The sequence below is a fragment of the Rhyacophila brunnea genome, unplaced genomic scaffold (assembly GCF_057557595.1).
Source record: "Rhyacophila brunnea isolate RB1 unplaced genomic scaffold, BYU_Rbru_1.0 scaffold_4, whole genome shotgun sequence".
Classification (NCBI taxonomy): domain Eukaryota; kingdom Metazoa; phylum Arthropoda; class Insecta; order Trichoptera; family Rhyacophilidae; genus Rhyacophila; species Rhyacophila brunnea.
Window position 1 is genome coordinate 53885557 of NW_028233068.1, and position 24907 is coordinate 53910463.

Here is a 24907-nt window from a genome sequence, read left to right on the forward strand (position 1 = left end):
TTGCTTATCATTAATTAAATCATTAATCACTATGATGAATTATTTATTATCAATTATGGTTATTTCACTAGTATTGTTATCGAGGTATGAGTTTGGAATATTTAAGTCAACTTTTGAATGGTGAACAATTCAACAGAGCTGTTGGAAGATTTCATCAAAGAAATACTATTTTTGAATGAAAAAAATACCACAAGAATTAATACGGTACAGGAAACCGTGTTAAAAATGAAAGTAACCATTTCTTTTTCAGGTAACACAATAATACATAGATGTTAATGTTAACATAAAAAATATTGTTAAACAAACTGTAGACATTAAATCACTGTAAATGGTAAGAAATAATGGATACAAAATCTAGAACAATATTATAAATACATATTATTATAATGATTTAAAAATAACATACAACTTATCTCAGTAAAAATATAAATAATTATGTAAATGTTTAAAAGAAATAGGTTCGATTCCAAAAACAGAGAATTTGAAAATTGGGAAATGATTAAATCACAATAAGTGCTCATTTTTAAGTATGTATGCAATACGATACAATATCTGTCTGTATGTAAGAGCATTCATAATGAAAAAATGTGCTGATTTTGATCTCCAGTTAATTTTTTTTGTTATGATTTTGAAAATGATGATTTGACATATAAAACCCTACAAAAACTTACAGATGGATAACGATTTATTGTATTCTTCATTTCATTTATTTAGTATTAAACTTGCTATGATCACCAATAAATTTGGTGTGTATCACAACTTAAACATAGGTAACTAAAGAAACATTCTCATAAAAGTTACGAATTGAAAAGGAGATAGCAAAAAAAGAGACCAGCGTCTCATTTGCATCGAATATATACCAAATGAATTCTACAAGCAGGCTATACAAATGTAAAAAAAGTATGAATGATCAAGTATTTTTGAAAATTTGAGCAGAATTTACAAATTATCTTTTATCTCTTTGTAATTTAGTAGCAATTTTTCGACCGAGTGAAAAGCATTCCAAGACGCCGACTTGAAAAAGACTGACAGCACACTGCACCAGAACAAATTCAGCAGGCGGCTTGTACACCGTCAACTGATGACATCTACTTTTAATGTTGACATTGTCATTAACACGTAGCACGGTATCGTTGATGTCTCCGATAGGTGTATAATTCGACGTGCTGTAAAAGTAATCGCTCGGATCAATTATTGGATCCATAGACACCGATTCGTACATACCACCGATAGATTCATTACTTTGAAAAATGTCATAAAATTCACTCGACTCGTCATAATCGTTAACGCATAATTTTATGCTGACGAGAGATTTATAATTTTGCACTCTCATTTCGTACTCGATATCGTTCAAGCTGTTGAGAGACTGGGAAGAAAATAAACTGAGACGTGAAGTTTTCATGAGTGCATCGCAGTAGCCAGTTCCCGGTTTGTTTTGGAAGACATCGGAGACGTGGTCAGGACTGGCCGGCGGTTACATCCTCTGCATGGGCTGCTGCGTTACGGGGGCGTCCATGGTGGGGATGTAATCCAGAGCCATGAGGCAAGCGAACATGGTCATCACCATCTTGGGCTTGCGTTCCGTGATGTCTTCCGGCAGGGCGTACACCCTCGCGCCGCAACGTCTGGCCATCGAGATAGCGTACTTGGCATTGGCAAGACGTTCCTAAAAATAATTTAAAAAATATGATTTACCGAAGTCTATAATAAATATTTTTATATTATAAAAGTACGTATAATACAGTAACCGGTACGCAACCTATTTGAAAGAAGGGTCAATTTATCCATCTTCTAATTTTTCGCAGGCCGCAGTGGGTAAAAATGTTGAAAAACAATGATTATACTAGACGAGAAATACATTTTATTATTTAAATTTAATAATTACATTCTAATGGATTTAAGTTTTGTACTATTCCATTTTAGTAATTTTTTGCGATCTGGGTTTCAGACAGTCGTCGGTGTTTGTTTGCCTTTTGGTGAGTGTACACAGTGCCTGAAGATGCCAAAAGGCGAAACCCGGGTCGCAAAAAATGACTAAAATGGAATAGTACAAAACTCAAAGTCATTAGAATTTAATATTCAAATTCCATCAAGTACCTTCGGTCGATAGTATTAATATTAATAGTTACATTTGGTGACGAAACTTGTTATTTTGGGTCGCAACAAATGCCACTTTGGGCCGCAGTTTGTGCATCACTGTATTATTATATTAATTGTTTTTGCTATTATTTTTTATATGTGTATTCATCTACAACAGGAGAGCCCAAAACAGTGTTTCTCTATTGATCCTGACAGTGGACATTTTGAGATTTAAGAACATTGCTACTCATTCTTAATTATCTTTAAAACCCTCTCTTGGAAGAAATGGCAACCAACAATTAAATTACTACACACGGTTTTAAAGAACAATCAATATTAATGGATACTATAGAATACTGTCCCGTTTTCGGATGAAAAATTGACTCAACGATAAACAAAAATTATTCACCTCTTCAGTTCCTCCGGTCTGGATGACAGAATAGTCGATGGATCCAGGTTTGATGGAGTCGATGAGGTCCAAAACGAGGCAACCGTCTGAGATACCCTCATCTTGGAAGCCTTTGAGCTGTCGTTGCTTGCCGCCGCTTTCCAGTTTCCTGTTCACCCATTGGACGATTTCCTTCTCGATGATCGGGTTACCGGTATTGGCGAGGCGGGTCAGCACCGACAGTGTGTACGCTCGCATCAGTTGCCAGATTAATGCTAAATAAATAAAAATACTCTTGAAGCATCACATATTAATTTGTCATTGCTTTTCAATATAGAATTTGAAAAGGCAGTGAGAATGGCTTAAATCAATGTCAATAAACTGATATATACACAATCACGGCAAATATTGTAATATAAGAAATCGTCACTGTTCTGGCAGAAGACACTAATTTGAAAAAATGACATATTGAGTTAGTTATACCAAAATGTTCCTTATTTCAAACTTTACCGTCTGGAAACCTTCTTAATAAATAAACAGTCTTTATTTTAAAGTCATCCTTTTTACGATTACTTAATAAACCCACATGATAGACCATTTCAAACATTTTAAGAACTTCAAAGTCAAATTACTCAAAACTAGTATTCTCCAGTTAGTGTGTTCTGCCAGAGCCTCTAGAGACGAAATGATAATCTGTCAGAGAAGTAATTGTCGACCCGAGAACAACATAAATCCAAGGAAAATGGAAAAATATATAACATTCTAAGATTCAGAATTTTTGCCATTTTAAACGGTTTCTTACCTAGGGTGAGAGTGGCGTTTCCTTCATTGATATCAGCTCCAGCGATGCCGACCAACGAGAACTTGATCTGCTTTCCGAGTTCCACAGCATAGTTGCAGTTTTCTAAACGCTCCATGAACTTACGAAGGTTGGTGAACTTTGCATGCACCTTTTTGCAATAAAAACATAAAATGATTACTAATTATTATTCTAGACATACAGTAGTCCTCATTAACACAACTAATTGGGAATAAAGGTGATCCTTACGTATAATGATAAATCAAAATTTATGCATGTATTTTTTGAAGCTCATATAAAACCAATAACCATAATGAAATTCGGATAGTCAAAATTCTACTGTAAAGAAAACTAGTTTCCTCAAAAAACTCTTACTGAAATTAAATTCCCGATTGGGGTGCCACTTACACACAGTAAGACTTTGGCTAGCTCAGCTGTCAAACTGGTATTAAAGAAAAATAAAAATAAATAAAAAATGTCAAATTGTTTTCAAGGACCAGAATGGGTGACACAGTAATTAAAGTTCTGAAAGCCAATTTGTGCAATAGCGTATTCATTGTATTGTTCTTTCGTAATCAAAGTTATATTAAACAGAAAAAGTGTAACTTAAAAATATAACTGTAAAATCTGTAAGTATTAAAAATAGTAGTATGTATCAACATATTGTTCGATATTAAAATGTCTCACTAAAAAATAAATAAAAATTCATTGTACATCTAGCATTTTTTCAAATATATATTTTTGGATGAATTGCCAACCTTTTTCCAGTTGACGATTCCGGGTTTGATGATGTCGTAGAGCTGGAAGATGACGAGGCCATCGGTGAGGTCGGAGTACAGCCAGTTCACATGCGGTGCCACTCCCATCGAGTTCATCCAGTTGCGGTAGGCTTCAAATATTCAATATCATTACTACATGAAGGTTATTATATTCATTAAAACTTCATTCATAAAGAAAGTTTTATGAAAATATGTATATAATCTGCCGTTTCAGTAATTTCAGGATCGTTGTTCAAAGATAAATTAAATTCCACACCATTTATAACAAATTGTCTTACGCAGATGTGAAAATCAACGTGATCAATAATTAATCCAATGGCAAATCCAGATTACCCTTTGATCAGCAATGGTTGGAACATCAAAAGTATGACACTTGGGAATGCGCACTACTGTTTTATTAATGTTTTTCCTGGCTTGGCTACGTATTACGGATGCCTCAAGAAAGTCGTAAACGGACATCATGATCTGGGATGATGCCAGAAGGCTATAGAGTGAAAGGAATTAAATATTGGAGATTTTTTATTATTGAGAGTTTTTAAAATTCCGGTTGCAATCGGCGGCTATCTTTTATGTTTCAACTTAACTCTTTGTTAATTTTGCTCACTAACAATTTCTTGAATTCTTGAGAATCTCATTGATGATTTCTTGAGAAATGAGAATTCTCAAAATGTCAGAAATTTTTTGAGACTCGAGATTAACCTTTTCTGATTATTTCTCCCGAATTCTCGGGACGAGATTTGTCAATCGTCACTTCTAGCTTTACCTAACGGACTACTTGGACAACAAAAAAAGTTCTAACTCAACTGACAAAGCTACATGTAAATAAATATCAACTCAATGCGGTAAAAATAATATTTTAAACTTGTAATACACATACTTTTTTCCTCTCTCGTCTCCTCAGTCTGTTCGAGGTATCTTGTGTCACCATCGGCAGGCCTCTCCAGGCCGGGTTGGTTGTTGAACAGATTGGCCACGAACGCCAAGTTAAGTTTGTAGATTCCCTGTGATACGTCTTGTGGCGTGACGAATGAGCGGCATTTCAATTTGGCTGCCTGCTGCAACATGATTTCTGCACGCGCTATCATGTCTGGTTCCTGCAAATATCAAACACAAGGAAAACTTAAATAGCTGGCAAACTCATTGTAGCAAATTCGACAATTGCTATTGCTAAGAACGATCGGGGTGGGTCGTTGGGTCTGCTTAGGTAATTAAAGCATAAGTTTACTTCTCATAAAAGAATGGTTATAAACAACTCACCCTCAAAGCATCAAGATTAACATCAGCCTCCTGAGGAGCAATCTGTCGGAGCAGGTAGCTGTAGACCTCTGAGTCCTGGATGTCAGACTGGAAGTTGGTGCAACGGCGGGCAATGCCAGCAGCAGCCAAGTGGTGGTTCACCCACCGTAGCAGGATCGCCTCAGGAGACAGCTTCATCAGGTCATCGATTCCTTCCTACAAACATCAAACGACACTTGTGTAACAACCATAACGGTCACAATAGAAAAGTAATTAAAATATTTATTCTTGTGTTCTCCATCTGAATCAGTATACTAAACGTTTACCACGCCTCCTCATGTGATATACAAAAAGAATACATGCCGTTGATTTAATGTTTTTTCCAAAATTAAATCCAGCATTATCAGGAATGTGAAATAATACTGTCCAACAAGAAGATTTAGGCACAAGTCGAAGGCGCTGTCGTCGACTAAATGAGAGGAGCTTGTTAGTTTATAATGGAAGTGCGGTTAAAAATGCAAGGTGCTTGTTAGTTCACAGTTTTAACACGTAGCCAAGAATATGTTGTACGAGAGTAGATCTATCTATACAATTGTTTTTCTCAAAAGAGGCATGTTCATGTTTCATGTTTGGGAAACACTGATCTAAGCCATGCCAAAATTAAATAGTTATTAATTACACTTCCTCTGGCAGTAAGTTCATTTATCCATCTAACCGAGGAAAACAGGCCACTGAATAATTTTAGTTTTACCCAGTTTAAACAGCAATATTTAATAACACGTTTCAAGTGTGTATAAAAGGGTGCCTAATGCTGAGGCCTCGTTGTGCTTTCTCATATTATCATAATGACCTGTCCTTGACTTTCTCTTGAGAGCATTCCTTCGAATATCGCCCGTACTTTGATATCCGACCATGGAGATAATGGAATAATTTGTCATAATTTCTTTAAAGAAGAGCGGCGCTGATATATATCATATTTTCAATTTATGACAACTTGTATTGCCGAAAATATTTCTAATGTGTGCCTACTGTCCGGCAAAGAGGTATTGTCACTCCGCCCACTTCAGGAGTGACAAAGAGGGGAGGTATCACTATTGGATGTGACACATTTAAAATAGGAAAACTCATTCACATTGTTTTATTTTTTTACAATTATGATTTCTATAGAATAAATTATCAATTCTTAACTTATTCCACTATTCGGGGGCCAAGAGTATTTCAGCATCAAGTTTGACGGACAATTCCAGTTCATGTTGTCTAATGCTTATTTGTGAAAACTATTATTAAAAATATTATGTACATAGCATCCAAGGAATGTTGGTATTGATAATGCCATAAGATTCAGTATAAATACCTGATCATTGAGCAGTGCCGTTAGTCCAGGGCAGTGCTCCAAAGTGATCTGGTTGAAGAGTCCGATACGGATAATCTGCCACAGAAGCCCAAGTACCAAATGGGGTTTACCTATGTAACACGAAAAATAATGCATAAATGTTATATTCAAAAATCCCCATTTATTTTTCACATAACCGATTCACAGTCTTCATAATAATATTACAAAGTTACGATCATCATTTATACATACTCTTTCTTATAGGATATAAGCAAAGACGCAGAGAATCTATGTGACCTCAACTCAAGACAGACATGACATATCGACTGTCACTCAAATCGATGAAATGTCATCATACATTATTTGGTACTCAGGAAACAGACCTATTAGAACAAATTTTACGCCAGACAGAATTTGTTACTTCTCGTTTCTCATTATGAATGTTCAATAAATACATCCTCAAATCTTGTGAATTAAAGGCCATCAGATAAAGAAGCAGAATTTTTGTCAAATAATTAGCAGGTTATTGAGTTCATCTGGAAGGGGATTTTAAAATTCTACAAAGTTATTACAATTGACATAAATGACCGTAGCCCTTGCTGAAAGCGACAAGCATGCAAAGTTGCTATTAACATTACATGATGAAATCTGTATAAATATTTGAAGAATAAATGATAGATTATTGAAAAATTAAAACCATCAACTGAGGGTATTTAAAGGAATTTGAATTGAAATTTATTTTATTACCTTTCGCTAAGTCATGAGCGTCAATATTAACGATATTGCATCCAATGGCCTGGCTGGAGACTAGGGCAAGGGTCAAGTTCTCATGCTTTGTGTACAGGGTGAGGTTCTTCTTGTTTACGGCTCTCTCGTCTATCGTGTCGGGGCAGGAATGGTTGATCACTTTGCTAAAAGAGAAAAAAATACATTTGAAAAAAGGAGTCCAAGTTACGGAGTTGCAATGTATGGATTGGTGCTGTTTAACATTATTTGTTAAAACCAGAGCTGAGGATGAAACCGGAACTGAACATAGGAACCCTGAGCCATCCCTCAATTATTTTGGTATCGGAACCCTTGATTTTGAGTCTTTAGAACTTCGAACCGGAACTCCTTAAAAGTTCTAGAGGTAAAAGTGTTCATTTTTTAAATTCGTAATGATTATATTTGTGGTCATTGTTCACTAATGCTGGAGCCAATTAATTATTAAAATATCTATAAACTGTGAAGTCTATATAATTCCACTTGGCTAGATTGAAGAAACTATTAAATAAAGACTACTTATAAATTTAAATAAAATATCCATAATAATCTTATAACTAGCTATTTTTTTAAAGAACCGGAACCGATTTTTGATTTAATGGAACCAACCAAAACATTTTAAGTCAACTACCAAACCAGACCTTAAAAATGAGGGTTCATGGAATCTCTGATTAAAACAAGCTACTTTAGACTAAAAGTAGAATTAAATAAATAATCTGTTCAGTTATAAGACTGTCCAACAAACTTGGAAGATCACTAACTACCATGAATATCAGGACGAGAATATATCAGAGAAATTCAGTATGTGCCTACTAACCAGAGAATAAGTCCATCCTTGAGTTTATCATAGAGCTGTTTTCCTTCAGCGTCAATTGGCAGGAGATGTTTGAGGTCAGGGTCGTGCGACAAATTTGAGTTTATCCAACCAGAGAAAGCCATTTGTTCTTCTTGCCGGACGGAATGTGTCGTACCTGATGACGGAAAAAAAATATATATTTGCCCATAAAATAAGAGGACATAAGTAATATATAATAAGGTTATAATGATTCAATGTGATAACTGAGACATTTTCTCTTTGGCATGCTTAAAACTAAGGGTTAACAACGAAATTTCTGTAAGCCTCCTAATCATGTGCCCGTTTTCTAGAGTAATGTAAAAATTGAAAAAACAACATGTAGTATTGCCACACTCAGGATTTGAAGCTAAGACCCAGAATTTCATAATTCGATATGGCCATCGCAATTAATTAATAATTGGCTGAAATACACCTTTTGTACTCGATGGCAGCTAACGGGTGTTTTTTTATATATCATTTTGATTTTGTTTTACTAGCTAGCAGTCAGTTGTAATTTGACTGTTGTACAGTTTGGAGTTGATCAATTTATCCTGGAAAATTTGACATCATACTGTGCTATAGTTATTAAAACCTAACATCAAAAATAAGCCTAATTCCTTTGAAAATTCAATCATGAGTAACGAATCTTACTTTCACAGAATATTCACTTGTGGGGAATAGAAAAATCAAGATTAATTCATGAATAACCGTGATTGTTGTATAATAACACAGCTCATGCCACGATATAAGCATTTCCTGGATGAATGTCAAAATCTGGTAAAATCAACTGGGCATCTCATTTCTCATCTCTGATAAGGTGCCAGATTGTTTTCTATGGGGTGACAAACAGGTACAGGTCTATGCAAACAATCCAACAACGATTCAACAACTAACATTCGCGAAGAGATAATTCAAATTACTCAAGAAGTGTGGCAAATTGTAATAAAAAATGCTAAGAATTAAATAAAATAACAATAAAAAGTATTCAAAAACATGTGATCGGATAGTTGTCCTCTTGACTTGATAAGTACTTGTTTTAGCAATTGGTGCTTATTGGAAAAGTGATCGTCTGAGGACATTGAGATGACATATAAATAATGATAATATATTTTTCTTTTAAAATATAAATTAATGGGTACAAGCATTCAAAGTAGGTACTTTGTTTCAAAAATCAAAATGAAAATTCGATAATATCTAAACCATTTTCCTGCATTGATTCATATTATGTTTAAAGCTACTATTTTGTTTATCAATTATCAAGAAAACAGAATAGATAAACGTGAATTACGTCATACATAGATAATACAGTAAGTTACATAAAGAAACATCACATTTCACTTTAGACATTTTGAAAATTTACAATATGTTGGTATTATCTATTTAAAAGTGTTTGACCAAGTTATAAATAAGTTGTTATAACTATTATCAGTAGAAAATAGGCGACACAGTTAAACTTAAAATAAAACACCCAACGTAAATAGTGAGCAGGTGTCTCCACGCGATGTGTTCATTCTTACACGTCATGTACAGGGCTACGAGGTTTGATATGAGCTACGTGTGTCGTGCTAATAGTGCACTACTCAATTGTCGGGCTGATGAAAGTCTGAATAATTGAAAGATTTTAGAATATAACCAAAGGAAGTTATATGTACATTTTGTATGACATTACAATATTTAATAGCGATTTAATTTTTTTTTCATCAGTAGCCAAAGAAAAATTAATATTCTTGTACTTTGTATTAAAAAATAGTGGCCATTTTTGACATTTTATTATAATGTAGGTATGCCATATTGTTAGTTGTGTTATTTTGTGATTGTTCACTCAAATATTCCAACAAATGATAATTGTATTATTTGGATGCTTAACGGCCCACGTGTGTTAATCGTGCCCATTTTTTGAATAATGAAATGCCTAATTCTTGTTAAATTTGGGATCACACAGATTATAAAATATAATTTTTTATCGTAAATATTTCACTATATAATGTTAACATTAATTTTACTAATGGTTTTATAAATGCGTTTAAAAATTAATAGATCTAAAAAATCTTAATACCACTGCACATGGATGTACTTAAATATGACTAAATTCTAAAACATTTGATCGAGAGGTTTAAAAGAATACTATTTTATGTAATAAAAATACTTTATGCAGTCATCAAATGTTTAAAATAAATATAAAGGATAATAAGGCTTCAAAATTATATAAATAGATTATCTACAACGTTTAAGGAATGTCCAGGATCATGCTCTGAAAATACCATAAAAATCTCCGTTTTGACCTACGCAGCGCACGTGGGCACGTCCCTCCTTTCACATTTTTGCAGGCAGTTATAGTACATGTTTTGGGTCTAATTTGTTGACTTTATTCAACATATGGTCAATAAATTTAACAAATAGTGAAGTAAAACCACTGATTCATAATAAATTTACATTTTTTAATGGTTTATCTTGACAATATCTGCATTTACTTATTTGATATAATAATTTACGGAATTGATAAGCCTTAGTAACTTATAAGAGGCTTAAAGAATTATGAGTAACGTAACAATAATAGTTTTATTCTAGATTATAGAGGTATGCCAATGCCAACAGTCGGTAATATGTATATATGAGTGTGCATATGTATATCTTCATACCTTCGCTGCTGGCATCTGACATGCCTCCAAGATGCTCGAGGTTTTCTTTTTTGGATACGGCCTGTTTGAAAGTGGAGGAGACATCCTGGGCCTTGAGGTCTGCACAGAGGTTCTCGAACTGCAGAAGACTGAGCTTTCCATCTGATTTGACGCTGTTTCCATTTGTTGCTGAAGCGCCGTTCATGCCACCGCGAGCGATGCCAGGACGGGTCTGTTCTTCTATTAAGCACCGGACCTGGAAATTTATTTAAAAAAATAATAATTAGGGGCTGTCGTCCACATATGACGGCACACGATTTTAGCTATTTTTAACCCCCCTGTCTATATATATTAAGTCCATTTTTGACACCCCCCCCCCCTAATCGTTAAAAAACAGAAAAATGTTTTTTTATATTTATCCTTAAATCCCCGATCCCTAATATTGTGTTTTCAGATTCTATTACATTTTTTGTTTAAATTAAGGTTTAATTAAGCATATCGGTAACTATTAAGATTACACATATAACCGTAGGTTACTTTTATAATTTTTGTGGTCAAAATGATTTCTTATACAGTAACTTAAATCAATAAAATGGTTTATATCTTAAAGCTTTGTTTAAGGAATTGGTTTAAGGCTGGTTATTGCGGTGAAATTGTGAAAACATCTATTTTGAACTATAACATTTTTATTCAAAACAAGCCGTCGTCAGCGACGCAATCAGCGTAGAAATGATTTGTCATAATAAAACAGTCTCTCATGCAATCTGACCTTTGACTTCATTTATGTCATGAAGATTTGAGATAACTAACGATTGCTTTATGAGACAAATAACACACACATTTGTCATTTTATGACATAACTGTTTGTGAGTAAGTACACGTAGTCATGAAACTGTCTCCGAGTTCTTATGAAATACATATACAACACCGGGCTCACGTGCAAAATGTGCATTGCACAAGGGTGGCCAAAAAATCTATCATTTTTGAAAGTTTGTTGACTGCCCCCCTACACAAAGATTTCTTTGAAGCCAACCACTCTCAAACAAAATCTGCCATAAACCATTATCAACTAAGCTAATTTCCACTGCCCCCTTACGAACCAATCAATTCACTTTTGTTTTAGTGCTTTACTTAAAACATATTTATTTATATCTCAGAAAATTACTTTTTAATTAGCGTGGATGCTTTCTATGATTTCGAATGGGAGCAGTTGATTACTCTGGGGCGAGCTTGTATAAATACTAATCAATTATATTGCAAGAGATTAATTTTTTTTTCATGGACAGATTTATAGTCTTGTTTGAAGTCAAACATCCTCATATAAAGAAATACGATAGCTGTAGGATAAACTCGGATTAATCTTCTACTTACAAACTACATTGTCATTCAAAGAATAGCACAAAAAGGAAAAAAAATGTTTTATTAGCAGTGTGCTTATTGTAAATAGTTTTCTGCTATTATAGTACATTCTTTGTAAGTATAGATAACCATCCTTATTTTTTTTGCAAGTGAAACCTTTCTCACTAGATGTTTTCTGCATGTTTTGCCACTCTGCCACTTAGAATTATTATACTTCAAGTGACAATATAATATTGCAACCACTGCTCAGCTTGCAGGGTGCTGTTACCAAAATCACCTGATCATCACTGCGGACAGAGTATAATGAAATTACAGTTCAACAAGCAACTGTTACTGGAAGTGGAACAAGCATTGTTAGATAAGACATAACTTGGAAAAGCCTCAGAAATAAACCTGTCAAAAAATTTTGAATCAAGTGGGAATCGAAACATGACTTTTGTTTGCTGGATACCTAAGATAACAATAGTAAAGTTATAACGAAATATCTGCAATGATGGTGCTTAGGTTGGACATTTAATTTTAAAGCACTTGCTCGGAAAGCGTTAAGACATGACATGTATTTAAATCCCACTCTGCCTAAGCAATTTACCAGAGTTTTACTAGGTGAGTAGTATAGTTACGTATTTTCAATGAAGAATAATATATTCTTAAATCTGGCATTGTCGGTGATCTGACAATAGTATCTATCTGCAGTTTTGGCAAATTCTGGGTTATTGGTTTATTTTGTACAAAATTCGAATGGAAATATTATTGTTCTACAAAAAAAATCCTAAAGTGCTCAAATTTAACGCGGAAAATAGTGTCTATCTGACAATAAAAAAAAAAAATATTATCTATCTGCTTGATTTCTTTTATTTTATGACATTACGATTTCCCTGTCGAATGTTGGGTCTTGAAAAAAATAATTGAGTATTCATAGTAATCTACACTCGTTTTATATTACTAAAAAGAATCTAAGTTGAATTTTTACAATTCACATGATAATTTGATGCACGGCACAGGTGTCTTGAGATGGTCTCCCTTCTGTCACCATCCTTCCGACAACTTAACAGGAATGAAGTAAATGAATATTACCATTCTCTCGATACACTATAAATACTGGATGTGGGAAAAGGAAATAGAGTATAATATAATAGGCAACTTGTTACAGACCCTCCATCCTGGTATTTTGAATCCGCAATTGTCGAGGGCATCTTTCAACTCTATCATGTCAATGAAGCCATCGTTATTTGTGTCAATCTGAAAACAAGAAGATACATACTATTAAAACTTGCTATTTTTGATAAAAAATACTATGTGGTATAAAAACCAGAATTTATGAGGCATATTGGTTTACTTTGTGTATGGGTTTCGCCAAATCTCAGTGTTTATTTATGGCAAAATATTTAAATAAAAAACGTGTTTCCTGATAAAAATTGAAAAATGACTCAGTAATAACATTAATGATTCCCTTTGTATGCTTGAACTGTGTGTGGCTCGGGTTGACCTATTATAATAATCAAACCACAGCAATAATTAAGTTTTCCTCATTAAAAAAGATTTGCATAAATAATTGCGGTATCTATTTGAAAGAATGACTTAATTAGTTGTGCAAATATGTACACAGCAATTAAGTCAATTAAGAACAACAAAGTAACACAGAAGAGAATAAGAAATATGATGAACCCGGTATGTCAGAGGTCTCTGCTCAAACAATTATATTTCATTCAAGAAAATCATAAAAGCTTTCACAGATTTTATAATAAAGTTAATTTTTTGGGGCAACGTTGCAGTATTAAATCAATGTAAGTATGCATGTTTACCTACCTGTCAGTTGAGTTTAAATAGCTGTGTGGTGTGAATGAAAGATACAGAGGGATATAAAGAAACATAACGTCGCATTACCCGGAACAGTCCACAGATACATTGCAGAGCCACCTTGAGAGCCTCAAACGACGCTGAGGCCTTTTGATCTCAGCCTGACGGATCCCCGCAAGTTACCCAAGAAGGATATATATAATTACAGGTCTCAGAAGGAAGATTGATATAAAATTTTTGATATTCACTTGTGCATACTAAACTCTATCAGTCATAATTATTTGTTTTCATTGAATTAAGAGTACAAATTGCAGATGGTGTTGTTTAATTTTTTTTTTAATTCATGTTAGCCCAAATCAAACCATTAAAAAAGTATCAAATAATTTTATTATTAAAAATCGCTATGAAACGATATACATATTGCTTTTAATTTTTATTAATGTATTCATGTAAAAAATATTCTTCTATCTCTATAATATCTAAAATTATGTGGAATTTAATGGCACAATTTTAAATATTTTATAGATAGATAATTATTTTTTTACTTTGGCTTGGTATGCAGGGTTGATATGAATTTTAAAAACTAAACAACACTGTCTACAATTTGTAGTCTTATTTCAATGAAAACAAATATGTAGGGATGTTTGACAAATTTTGGTGTGCACTATTTATGTCAGATCTTAATAAAGTACCTCCCTCCACGTTACGTTACTGCTATGAACACACCAAGGTAGATTATATCCTTTTCATTTTAAATCTTGTATAGGTATATTAATCAGTATTGAATAAAAAAAAAAAAAATTACTCGCAAGTGCAATGTCATTAATTTTTTTTGTTTGTAACATAATATCATTGATTAATTACAAAAGCTGGTGGCCCTTGTATTGGTGGAATTTGAAAATCAGAGTTAACATAGTTGTTACGATTGATTTGCATGATTCATAGACAGAGCACACACCAAGATAGTGAAAGATTTGAATTCGAATCCCATTCCGTCCAACTTTTTTCTAAGATTTTTTTTTAATGTATATTGCCGCCATGCGAGTGAATGAAACAAATTGATTTTTTCTTTTGTAGGACGCAAAGCAATTACACCGTGCTTGCAGTTTTATGGACTGATGTATAAAGGAACCCGAAGGTTCTAATGTACATACTTCAAAATTTCCAAATTACATAATAATTTTATGTTGTTTTAGTTTTTTTTTGGACAATCATTGTGTGTTGTTTCTTATTCTTCCTTCCTGTTTTGAGTTTTGTTGAAGTCTGTGTTTTTAAAAACGTTAAAACATCAAAGATCGAAATGATGTTTTCTCCTTTATTCAACATTCATGATTATTTGGGTGCTAAATTCAATGCATACACACAGACCTAGTTATTTGTTTACACATATGACCAATATATGGGTAATGTGAAAGATAATAAATATTGTTTATTTGTGAATGTTTAATGATTAAATATATCATGCAAAGTCCCTCACACTTCCTGTAAATTCTAATCGCTATCAGAAATGGCTGCTGACCATGCATTTATTTTTTAGCAATAACTAAAATTGCATAAATAGTTTTATGACATATTTTAATAGCACAAAACCACAAGATAATACAAAATCAAGGTTACGGGTATGCTATGACAAGAATCTACACGAGAGACACTACGATATCGTCAAATCGGTAGAATACATTTCGTGGAGTAAGTATTTTACATGAAATGTATTGATTGGATTTCTTACTGTTATGATTGTCACGATGGCCGTGAGTCTTAAGTGTCGGCCTATAGCGTCGTGGGTCCCAGGTTCGAATCCTGGCTCAGACAAGTGCATATTGTTTTTCAATTTGTGTATGAATCAGAGTATGTACCTAATAGGTTGAGCAAGTGGCTGACATCCATTTCTCGTAAAAACAAAATCTGTTAATACAAACCTCCACTCTGTAGATTAATACATCTATGGTAGAGGCCCATATGATCTTATTAGGATCAGACATGGTTGGAATGATTGTCAAAAATGTGATAATGTGGTAAACACATGCAATATCGAATGAAAAGTATATCATACACTTTTGGGCACATACCGTGTCTTATTGAACAAGAAGCAACCCTTTTCTACTGGAAGTGTCCCAGGAAGAACTTTGCACTACCCTGGTTGTGAGTGACGTGCACTAGATTGTGCAGGTTGCATACTATATTACAAAACGAAAGTTTTACAATAAGTATACAAAACGATTTTACGAAACCGAAGACCTCGAAGAAAACCTTTTCTATAACAATAAGACGGAGCCAAAAATTATAAAAATGAAGCTGAAAAATTAACTCATGGTCTACTATTTAAATTAGTTGCAATTGATGCATTTGTAGCATACATCACTATTTTCGCCCGCATCTGTCAAAAACCGCAAGTGTTTCAACCGATTTTAGTTGCACTGACACAGAAAATTCTATAAATAAATTATTGCTACGTCCAATTCATGAAATTTCCGAATCCATGTAGTTTTAACGTTAAATAAAAATATTTGCTATCTATAAACTCTGTTTTTAGCGGAAATGTGATTCATTGTATGCATCACGATAACTACTTAGTTAAAATTGTAAATAATGTGCATTGGAAAAATGTAAGATAAATAATTATCGCTGTAGTAGTTTCCAGCAAAATATAAATAGCGCATACAGTCATAATGTCAGACATCCTGATAAGAGGTAGTCCATTTTGGTTGAATTTCATCTAAAATGCACACATCCTGCATTTCAGTTGACGACATATTCTTTTTATCCTTCTGAAGTGATTGTTTCACTTCCATTACTACATCACTGTTTCACTACACTACTGTCATTGGGCATCATGGCCCGTTGTAGAAGAAGGACAGACTCTTCTGCCATTGGGGCTACGACGAAATCACTGTGGTGTTAATGAAATTGGTGTTAAAATGGTGTTAGTATAATTTAGTAAGGATACCAACACATAAATGAGTCGCCTGCACGGCCAGAAGAATCTGACACCATTCTACCTAGTGCTATAAATATTATATATAGGTACAACTGATTACTCAGGCTGTTTTTAAATAATAGAAAGAGTGTTTTTTGTTTAATACTATGTGAATAACAATATTGACGGTATTAATAATAGTGGGTAGGTGTTGTAGGTAGTAACGTTTACTTAATTTTTATCTGGGCTGGTTTCATTTGATGAATCAGCACTTTTACCAGTTGAATGATTAAGAATATCAGACTTTCACACACTCCTGTGAAGACAACGTGTTTGGACGAACTAGAGCACAATTTAATACGACATAATAATTATGTACCTACCTAAATTTATCTAATCATTCTTTTGTTAGCTAGAACTAGTTTCATGTCTCCATGCAGTTTTTTATTGTCAAAACGACCAACATAATAAACAGTGGCACATTTAGTGACATAAAGGTTCCGACGCACTGTCAGATTTTGAGACCCCTTATGATAAAAAATGAACAATCTAATTTTAATTTTCCAAATAAATTCATGCATTCTAACAATTTTTATTTTGTATAAATTATAATTGAAACAGTCTCCTTTCTGACAAATCATAATACATAAGTAAGTAGGTACCTACATACTTGCAGCAGAATACTTACCAATTTAGTATTTGGAAAATAGTTTTCATGAATTTATATTTACAATCGAATAGAACGGAAGTATGTATGTGAATTACAAGAATGAAGTAATATTTAATCAAAACATTCTATATATCTATTCATTATATAGGAGTGGCAAGTTTTAACTTTAAGGAGGCCCCCTATTAAATTTTCTCACGAATCGTTTGTGTCATGTTACGTTAGGTTAACGCGCCTCTGATAATAAACCATCATCATGGTATTTTGTAATGTAATTAAATACACGGAACCATTCAAATTGAAATCATTAGTCCTGCAGCTCTCTGCTTAGTTAAGTAGTATAAACCGGACACGTTTCAAAATTAAGCCTGAACAGAAGTGGTATTAAATATAAGTAAAGATTAGAATGCAATGAGGAAGAAAAATAGATACGTAAAAGAGTAAAGAAAGTAACTAAACAGCTTTTTATGATTTAATTGAAGTGCCAGGAGCAGGCTTAACTTCTTATAATAACGTCAACTGAACACATTTCAATTACATATTATATCTTGTACTGGCTGGGTAGAAAGATAATTCATGTAATGTAATCTCATTCAGTATTTAGGCTGACTTTTAATAATAAATGTAAATTTGCGTCAGCTTAGATAACATACAAGGGTAGGTGTGAGAATATAAGTTAGGTGTGCGCCAAGATTTAAATAATACATATTCTTTTACACACATACTAGTATGTAGTATGACAATATTTCTCTTACCTCTATCAACAATGAAAAAAAAAGATAGAAAATGGCAACATTATGTATTTTTTTTAATGTATTTTCGGCGGGAATACTATACTTATACAATTTTATTCTTAGTCCAGTAAAAAGTTACTGCAAAAGATTCATTCAAGAAATTGGTATTAATCTAATGTTCCTTCTCATTCGGATTTTATCGTAAAAATTGATTTAAGATATTTTAATATTTCGTAAGACTGGTTCTGTGTGGATTTATCAATCACTAAATAAATATTATCCTATGAAGGTTGGTAAGTATCTAATGTTAAACATACAGTATTTCATGATTTATCTAATCACCCAGATTAATGTAAGTAAGCTAACATTTTATTAAAACTGAATAGATTCAAGTAAATCCGAGTTGGAATAAAATAAGTACTTGTACGTCTAATTCAGAAAGATTATTTCTTGGAAAAAGAGATAAGATAAAGTTAAGTGATGATAAATATAATTATGCACAGGAATTAAAATACCAATAAAATAATAATGAAGATTGAAAACTAATAGCTGATCATAATAAATCGAATGATAACAATTAAAGTAATATTGTGAAATACCTGTTGTACCTACTTATTGTGTCGATTTGGTTAAAAAAAAGTGTTAAAAATCAACATTTATGTATAAATTTAAACGAATAGGATTATATTGAATTTAAGAAACAATTATTTTCATGTCACTTCTCATCCTAAGTGACATTATTTGCCAATGTATTGAATTTTATATAAATTTGAAATACAAAAAATGTTTTTTTAATATTTCGATATTACAGAACTAAAATCGAATTAAGTATAGGTTCGTAATTTCTAAATTTCGCTTTCCTGCACATTTTATGGTTTGACGTTTAGGATAGTTTAGAATTTAATAATAGACAATATCTATATTAATACACCAGTACGGTAAGTGTAGAAAGTACCATTCCAATTATTAACCTGTAAAGTGCAAATAAAATTCCGTAAACGGAATACGGATACACCGGAAGGTAGGTATATTATACCCCGTTTATACGTGCATGGATTTACTGCAGACAGTACGGATTATCGCGACCGTTACAATGAATGTACCTGCAAACATGTATTATCATGCAGTTGCAAGATTGCATGCATGAATCAAAAAAGTTCGGAAGCTTCTGAAGCAGTAGAACGATAGTGGCGAACCTGCCGACAAAAAAACGAACTACACCGCGGAGACTCATTTTTAGGTTAATTGATTTTTACGACCTGTCAAATACTACCATAAAATGACAATATCGCGTCTCACTTACTCTTGAATAATGGTATTGGAGAGACTCAGCACTTTTACGTGTAAACAGTTATTGTCACGATAGTTTAAAATACTTACAATAGTAAATTAATAGCCAATTAAACCATGCACGTGTACAGGCGCTATAAAGCTACCTCACAAAATAATGTGTGAAAAAGAATAGCATACATACCGACATGCCTTATTTATTAAAAGTTAATTGCAGAAAGACAATAAACTGTTAGTATGTACCTACCTTCTATATCAACTCACCAGTGCACGAAGACATAATATTTAATTTGTATTTTTTTGCACTAAAAACATTAAATCTGTTGACTTTCAAATAGCTACAACATTATACATATTGAGTCGCGTTTATGAGAGACCCACTCTAACTTAGATTTACATTAAAACGGCGGACCCCTGTGGAGTAGAATGTATTGAATTTTATATCCATCTGTTCATTGGAAGAAAAAAAATGCGTGGGTATTGCGGAGTATTTTTTATTAACTGCGGAGTTCAGAAGAGGAGAATAACATATTAATAATAATTGGCGATGAAATCAATTTAATAAGAATTGTGTAGCAGCCCTGCTGTGGTGTGCAAATTGTTGCAGAAAGGGTCAAAATGTCAGACGATATGTCGAGACACTCTTTTGTACTTTAGCTGGCTTCTCGAAGGCCTTGAATGCGTAATTCAACATTTTATTTGCAAATTTACATTTACATTTAAAGTACACGAACTTCGGTATACACTACGGCTACACTATGGTTAGGTATGTACAACAATATTTACCTACAGACTGGCTTCATCCAACTAAGCCTAAGGATTCCGGTGACTACCAAATCACCTCTCCCCATGGCCTTTGTCAATGTCATTTATTAATTATTAACAAGCTTCTTTCTAATGATTTGAAAGCTTAAAGAATGTACTGTTTTTTAGACATATTGTATACTTAAGCAGAATCTCGAATTTAAGTCAAATAATCGTTGATTCTCGAATCTCGATGATCTAAAAAAGCGAGGCAATCACAAGCTGTAATTTGAATCACCACAGGGTTACATACTACCAGTAAAATTACTGTTTTATTAATCTAGTCCAGAGGGGGGCAAACTTTTTGGATGGAGGGCCAAATTCAAGAATTCAAAATGAGCGGCGGGCCGCAAGTAAAATACCATTTTTAGATATACACTATTTATTATCACGAAAAATAAACGTTACAAAAAAATTAATGATAAGAAAGAAACTGTTGTACATTTTTTAACATTTTTTTAAATTCAGGTGTCCATTTTGTAGTTGATATTCTCAAAACTGCTTGTAAACGGGCATCGGAGATATTTGATCGTAAAGAATTTTGATTGAGGTTCATGATCGAAAATGTTTGTTCACATATATAGGTTGATCCAAAAATAACGAACATTTTTCTTGCATAATCTTTAAGTTGGTCGAATTTGTCTGAATTAAGTGCATTGTAAAATTTGGATATTTCTTCACGACGATGCAATTATCTTAAATCAGTGTCACACTGCAGATTAATAATCTCAAGTTGTAACTCTGTCGGTACACTATCAATATCTATTGAAAATGGATCGCGTACTATTGCTAAATAAATTTTAATCTATTGTCAATATTTTTTAAAAATTTATAAAAAAGTTGTTCGTAATCAGAAGTACAATAATTAATAATGGCGGGCCGCAAAAAAATACCCGGCGGGCCGCAGTTTGCCCCCCCCCTGATCTAGTCAATAATCATGTTAATAATGTAGATACTATATTAACTTGCCTTTATACCCAAAAGTTGAACTGGAAAAACGTCTATACAGAAATCTCGATTTCTTGCAATAGAAAACACGGAATCGTGTATAATTTTCGTAGTTTAATAAAATCTTAAATTTAGCATGGTTCTAAACACCTCATTAGATTGAGTATTTAAAAAAAATCGTTAGAATACCTACAATAATCTAATTTGGATGGAGAACTTTTATTTTATATTTTACAGATCAAGACAGACGGTGTTCAGTTTATGATATCTTTCTATAATTTAACAATGTAAATTTAGACAATTAAAATCAAGTGAATCGCCCAAGGACGGGTGAGGGCCGAGTGCACTCATATTTTGCTATTCCCGGCGGTGTTACGGGATTTGATTTCTCAGAATATGGGTCCAGGCATTGCCGACTCAAGTAGATAGCCGATACATTCATAACGACTGGTCCTACTTTTTCCGCTCCTCCCGTTGTTGACTATGGATGACCTGTCATTGTTCTATAGAGTGCTCATACTGACGCGTCTGTCGTGTTTACACAGGGAATGGTTTGCTTTGAATAGATAAGTTACATGATAAATAATACACTAGCATTAACACATCATCTACAAATGTAATGCATAGATCAATGCTACATATTTTTTGGAACTCGATATTACCACCGGTTTTTGTGTGAAGGACTAGACTGACTTTGATAGCTGATGATTAACATGAATGTATATTGTTTATAATTTATTAATATATTTGATTTGAGATTTTATTATAATTCAATTTGAAACGAGAAAGAGCGTATCAATATGTCAACCAATTTGGGATCTGATTTTGACAGCTGAAAAGTGGACCACTCGTTGCTTGTGCAAAAAGATATGCTCAGGCTTTATTAATCTAAAGATGGCGGTGGTCCAGATAAATATCTGTTCAGACCTTATAGAAATAGATGCTTTTGAACATTCGTTAAATTATCTAACTAAATAAAACGTTATATTATGACTGTCAAAAGAAACTATTAGCCTAATCTCCTAAGGAGAGGGCCGATTATTGGATGTTACTACACAGAGCGAGAGGAACTTGAATGATTTTAAGTTTCAACTGATAAGTGTATAAAAAGACAAATATCTGCTTGTGTAATTTTTTTATGGATCTTAATTTAGCTACCTAACTAACTTGATCAATAATTGAAGATGCGAGAATGAGAACAAGATATAAACCAAAAAGTCTAAAAATGGTTTTTCGGTAATTTCATATTTAAAAAAAAAAACGAAAAACCGAAAAGATCGATGAGTTCTAGAATCAGATATAACGGACTCCTACTTTTGCCACAAGATCGCAATAGTGGTATCAAATTCAGCTAAAAGCTAACTTCACTTAAGCCTCAATTACATTGAGCTTCTTTCTTTACGAGCAGTTTATTGACGAATTTACAATCTGCCTGTAAAATCGCTCAGTGTAATCATCGAATAAGCTAATAAGCAGGTTGTAAACATTCTACCGAGAAAATTTGAAAGCCGGTCAACTTTACACGCTACACGCCGGCGTGTGGGCCTACTGCGTCTGCGCAGTAGAGCGCAGTACCAACCTCCCGGTAAAAAAACGAACTACGTTCCGTCAAAATAGTCGCTGGCTTGTGGCTTCTCAGCGAATGGAAAGTTTTGTATGTAATCATCAAATCGCAGTAGCTAAATCGCCCGCTTTTAAATTCGCCAATAAACAGCTCGTAAAGAAGCTCAATGTAATTGAGGCTTTAGAATGAGAAAGATATAATAATATATAGCAATTATATCTCGTTTTCATTCTAATTCGAACGTCAGTGATATTTTTGTAAGCTGTTAATTAAAAAGTGTCTTCTTAATAATATGTCCAGTGAAAGTGAAGATATGTTCAAGAATATGAAAGATAGTGACTCCGGGTACATCTTAGAAAGTGAGGAAGAAGAAATTAGTACCCTCGTCATCCTAGGAAGACTAAAAAACAACCGGCGAAAATGTTGAAGATGTTGACCCCAAAATGAATGAAAAATATTTTTGATACCCATATTTTGTAACATTTTTATTTATAAGTGATAAAAAACATTTATGAAAATAAATAAGCCAAAAAACGGAATTAATATTCATTTACTTAGTATTTAAAAATAAAATAATAAAATTGATATTGAAAACTGGATAAAGACCAAACACAATTTAATTGATAAAAATAATTTGAATGATAGGATCACACATATTATTTATATCAGTTTATAGGCTCTCCGGTAAAAATAAAATAATAAAATTGATATTCAGTTGTTCCGTGTGATCGACGACAGTCGGACGTCTGCACTAACGAGTTAGCGAGTGTTTACAAATAATAACCAGTTAAGCGTGTAATAATAATAAGCGTTAATAATAAATTATTGTTACAAAGTTGTTTACATTAAGTGTCTCTGACTACAGGGGCGCTTACTAAAAATCAAAAAAATACAACGTTGCCAGCAATGGATCACCAAAACGAAACCCAACAAACAATGTCGTATGCATCAGTTGCACAAAAAATGCAATTTCCGAAGAAGGAGCAAGCCATCGTTCTAGATGCTATCGATGGCATCTCTATACGAGAATACACACTATCGATCGGGAATAAGGTAGGTCCATGTCATATAAGATATGTATCTAGGATTTCCCAGGGAAGAATATGTATATACTTGAGTAGTCAAGAGCAAGCAGATAAATTAACAGAAAATCAAGAAACAGTTAAAATTGGAAACCACATACTAGAAATCAGACCGCTGATCTCCAAATCAAAGAGGATAATAATATCGAACGGTGTCCTATAATCCCACACAGCGTTTTGGAATCAAAACTCAATGAATTAAAGATAAAAACTACATCACGTATCACAAGCATCAGAGCTGGTATTAACGAACCGGGTTATGCACATATTTTAAGTTTCCGGAGACAGGTTTATGTAAACCCAGAAGACACTGCCAGAGTCAATGCAAATAAATTTTGATAATACCCTGTACTAGATTTACTTCTCCACTATACTCCAATATACAGATATACTGGATCCCAGCACATAAAGGAATTAATGGCAATGAAATTGCTGATCAATTGGCAAAAAATCTGTAAAATACCCATCAGAAAATATAAGAATTCCATACACAGATTTTAAAGCCCAGTTTAAACAAACAATGAGCGAAAATAACGGTAAATATTTAGAAAATCTTGGGAAAGAAGAGGGAACACACTACTATCAAAACCATTATAGTAGATCTCCTAAAACTTGGTTTAGTAAACATTGTAAAATAAAGCGAGATGTAATAATGACAATAGCTAGAAGCAGGACAGGGCATTACAGTCTCAACGAATCATTGTACGAGGGTGGGTCAATAAGTCCTTATGGTACGTTTACATCTGACACTTATACCGTTATACTTATTTTATGTGTCGGACATAAAATTTCATTTACTGTTTACACCTGCATGGATCTGACATAAAATTCTGGTATACTTCTCGTTGAAATAAAGTCTCGACACTTTATTCAATGGCAACATTGGAATAAATATATGCGGTGTTTACATATGATA

At 33.2% G+C, this 24907-nt stretch overlaps 1 protein-coding gene across 1 annotated transcript in view; it reads right to left on the reverse strand.

The window, feature by feature from the left end:
* Window positions 1-598: 598 nt before the first annotated feature.
* Window positions 599-24907, reverse strand: part of Fim (plastin-2 fimbrin) — a 74183-nt gene continuing 49874 nt past the window's right edge. The window contains exons 2-12 of the mRNA XM_085954529.1: window positions 13341-13427; window positions 10851-11085; window positions 8194-8347; window positions 7362-7525; window positions 6636-6745; window positions 5303-5497; window positions 4923-5139; window positions 4025-4155; window positions 3270-3417; window positions 2489-2742; window positions 599-1666 (exon numbers count right to left, since the gene is read on the reverse strand). Of these exons, the coding sequence (XP_085810655.1) occupies window positions 1475-1666; window positions 2489-2742; window positions 3270-3417; window positions 4025-4155; window positions 4923-5139; window positions 5303-5497; window positions 6636-6745; window positions 7362-7525; window positions 8194-8347; window positions 10851-11085; window positions 13341-13427 (1887 nt within the window). The 3' untranslated portion in view covers window positions 599-1474. The remainder of the gene's footprint in view (window positions 1667-2488; window positions 2743-3269; window positions 3418-4024; window positions 4156-4922; window positions 5140-5302; window positions 5498-6635; window positions 6746-7361; window positions 7526-8193; window positions 8348-10850; window positions 11086-13340; window positions 13428-24907) is intronic.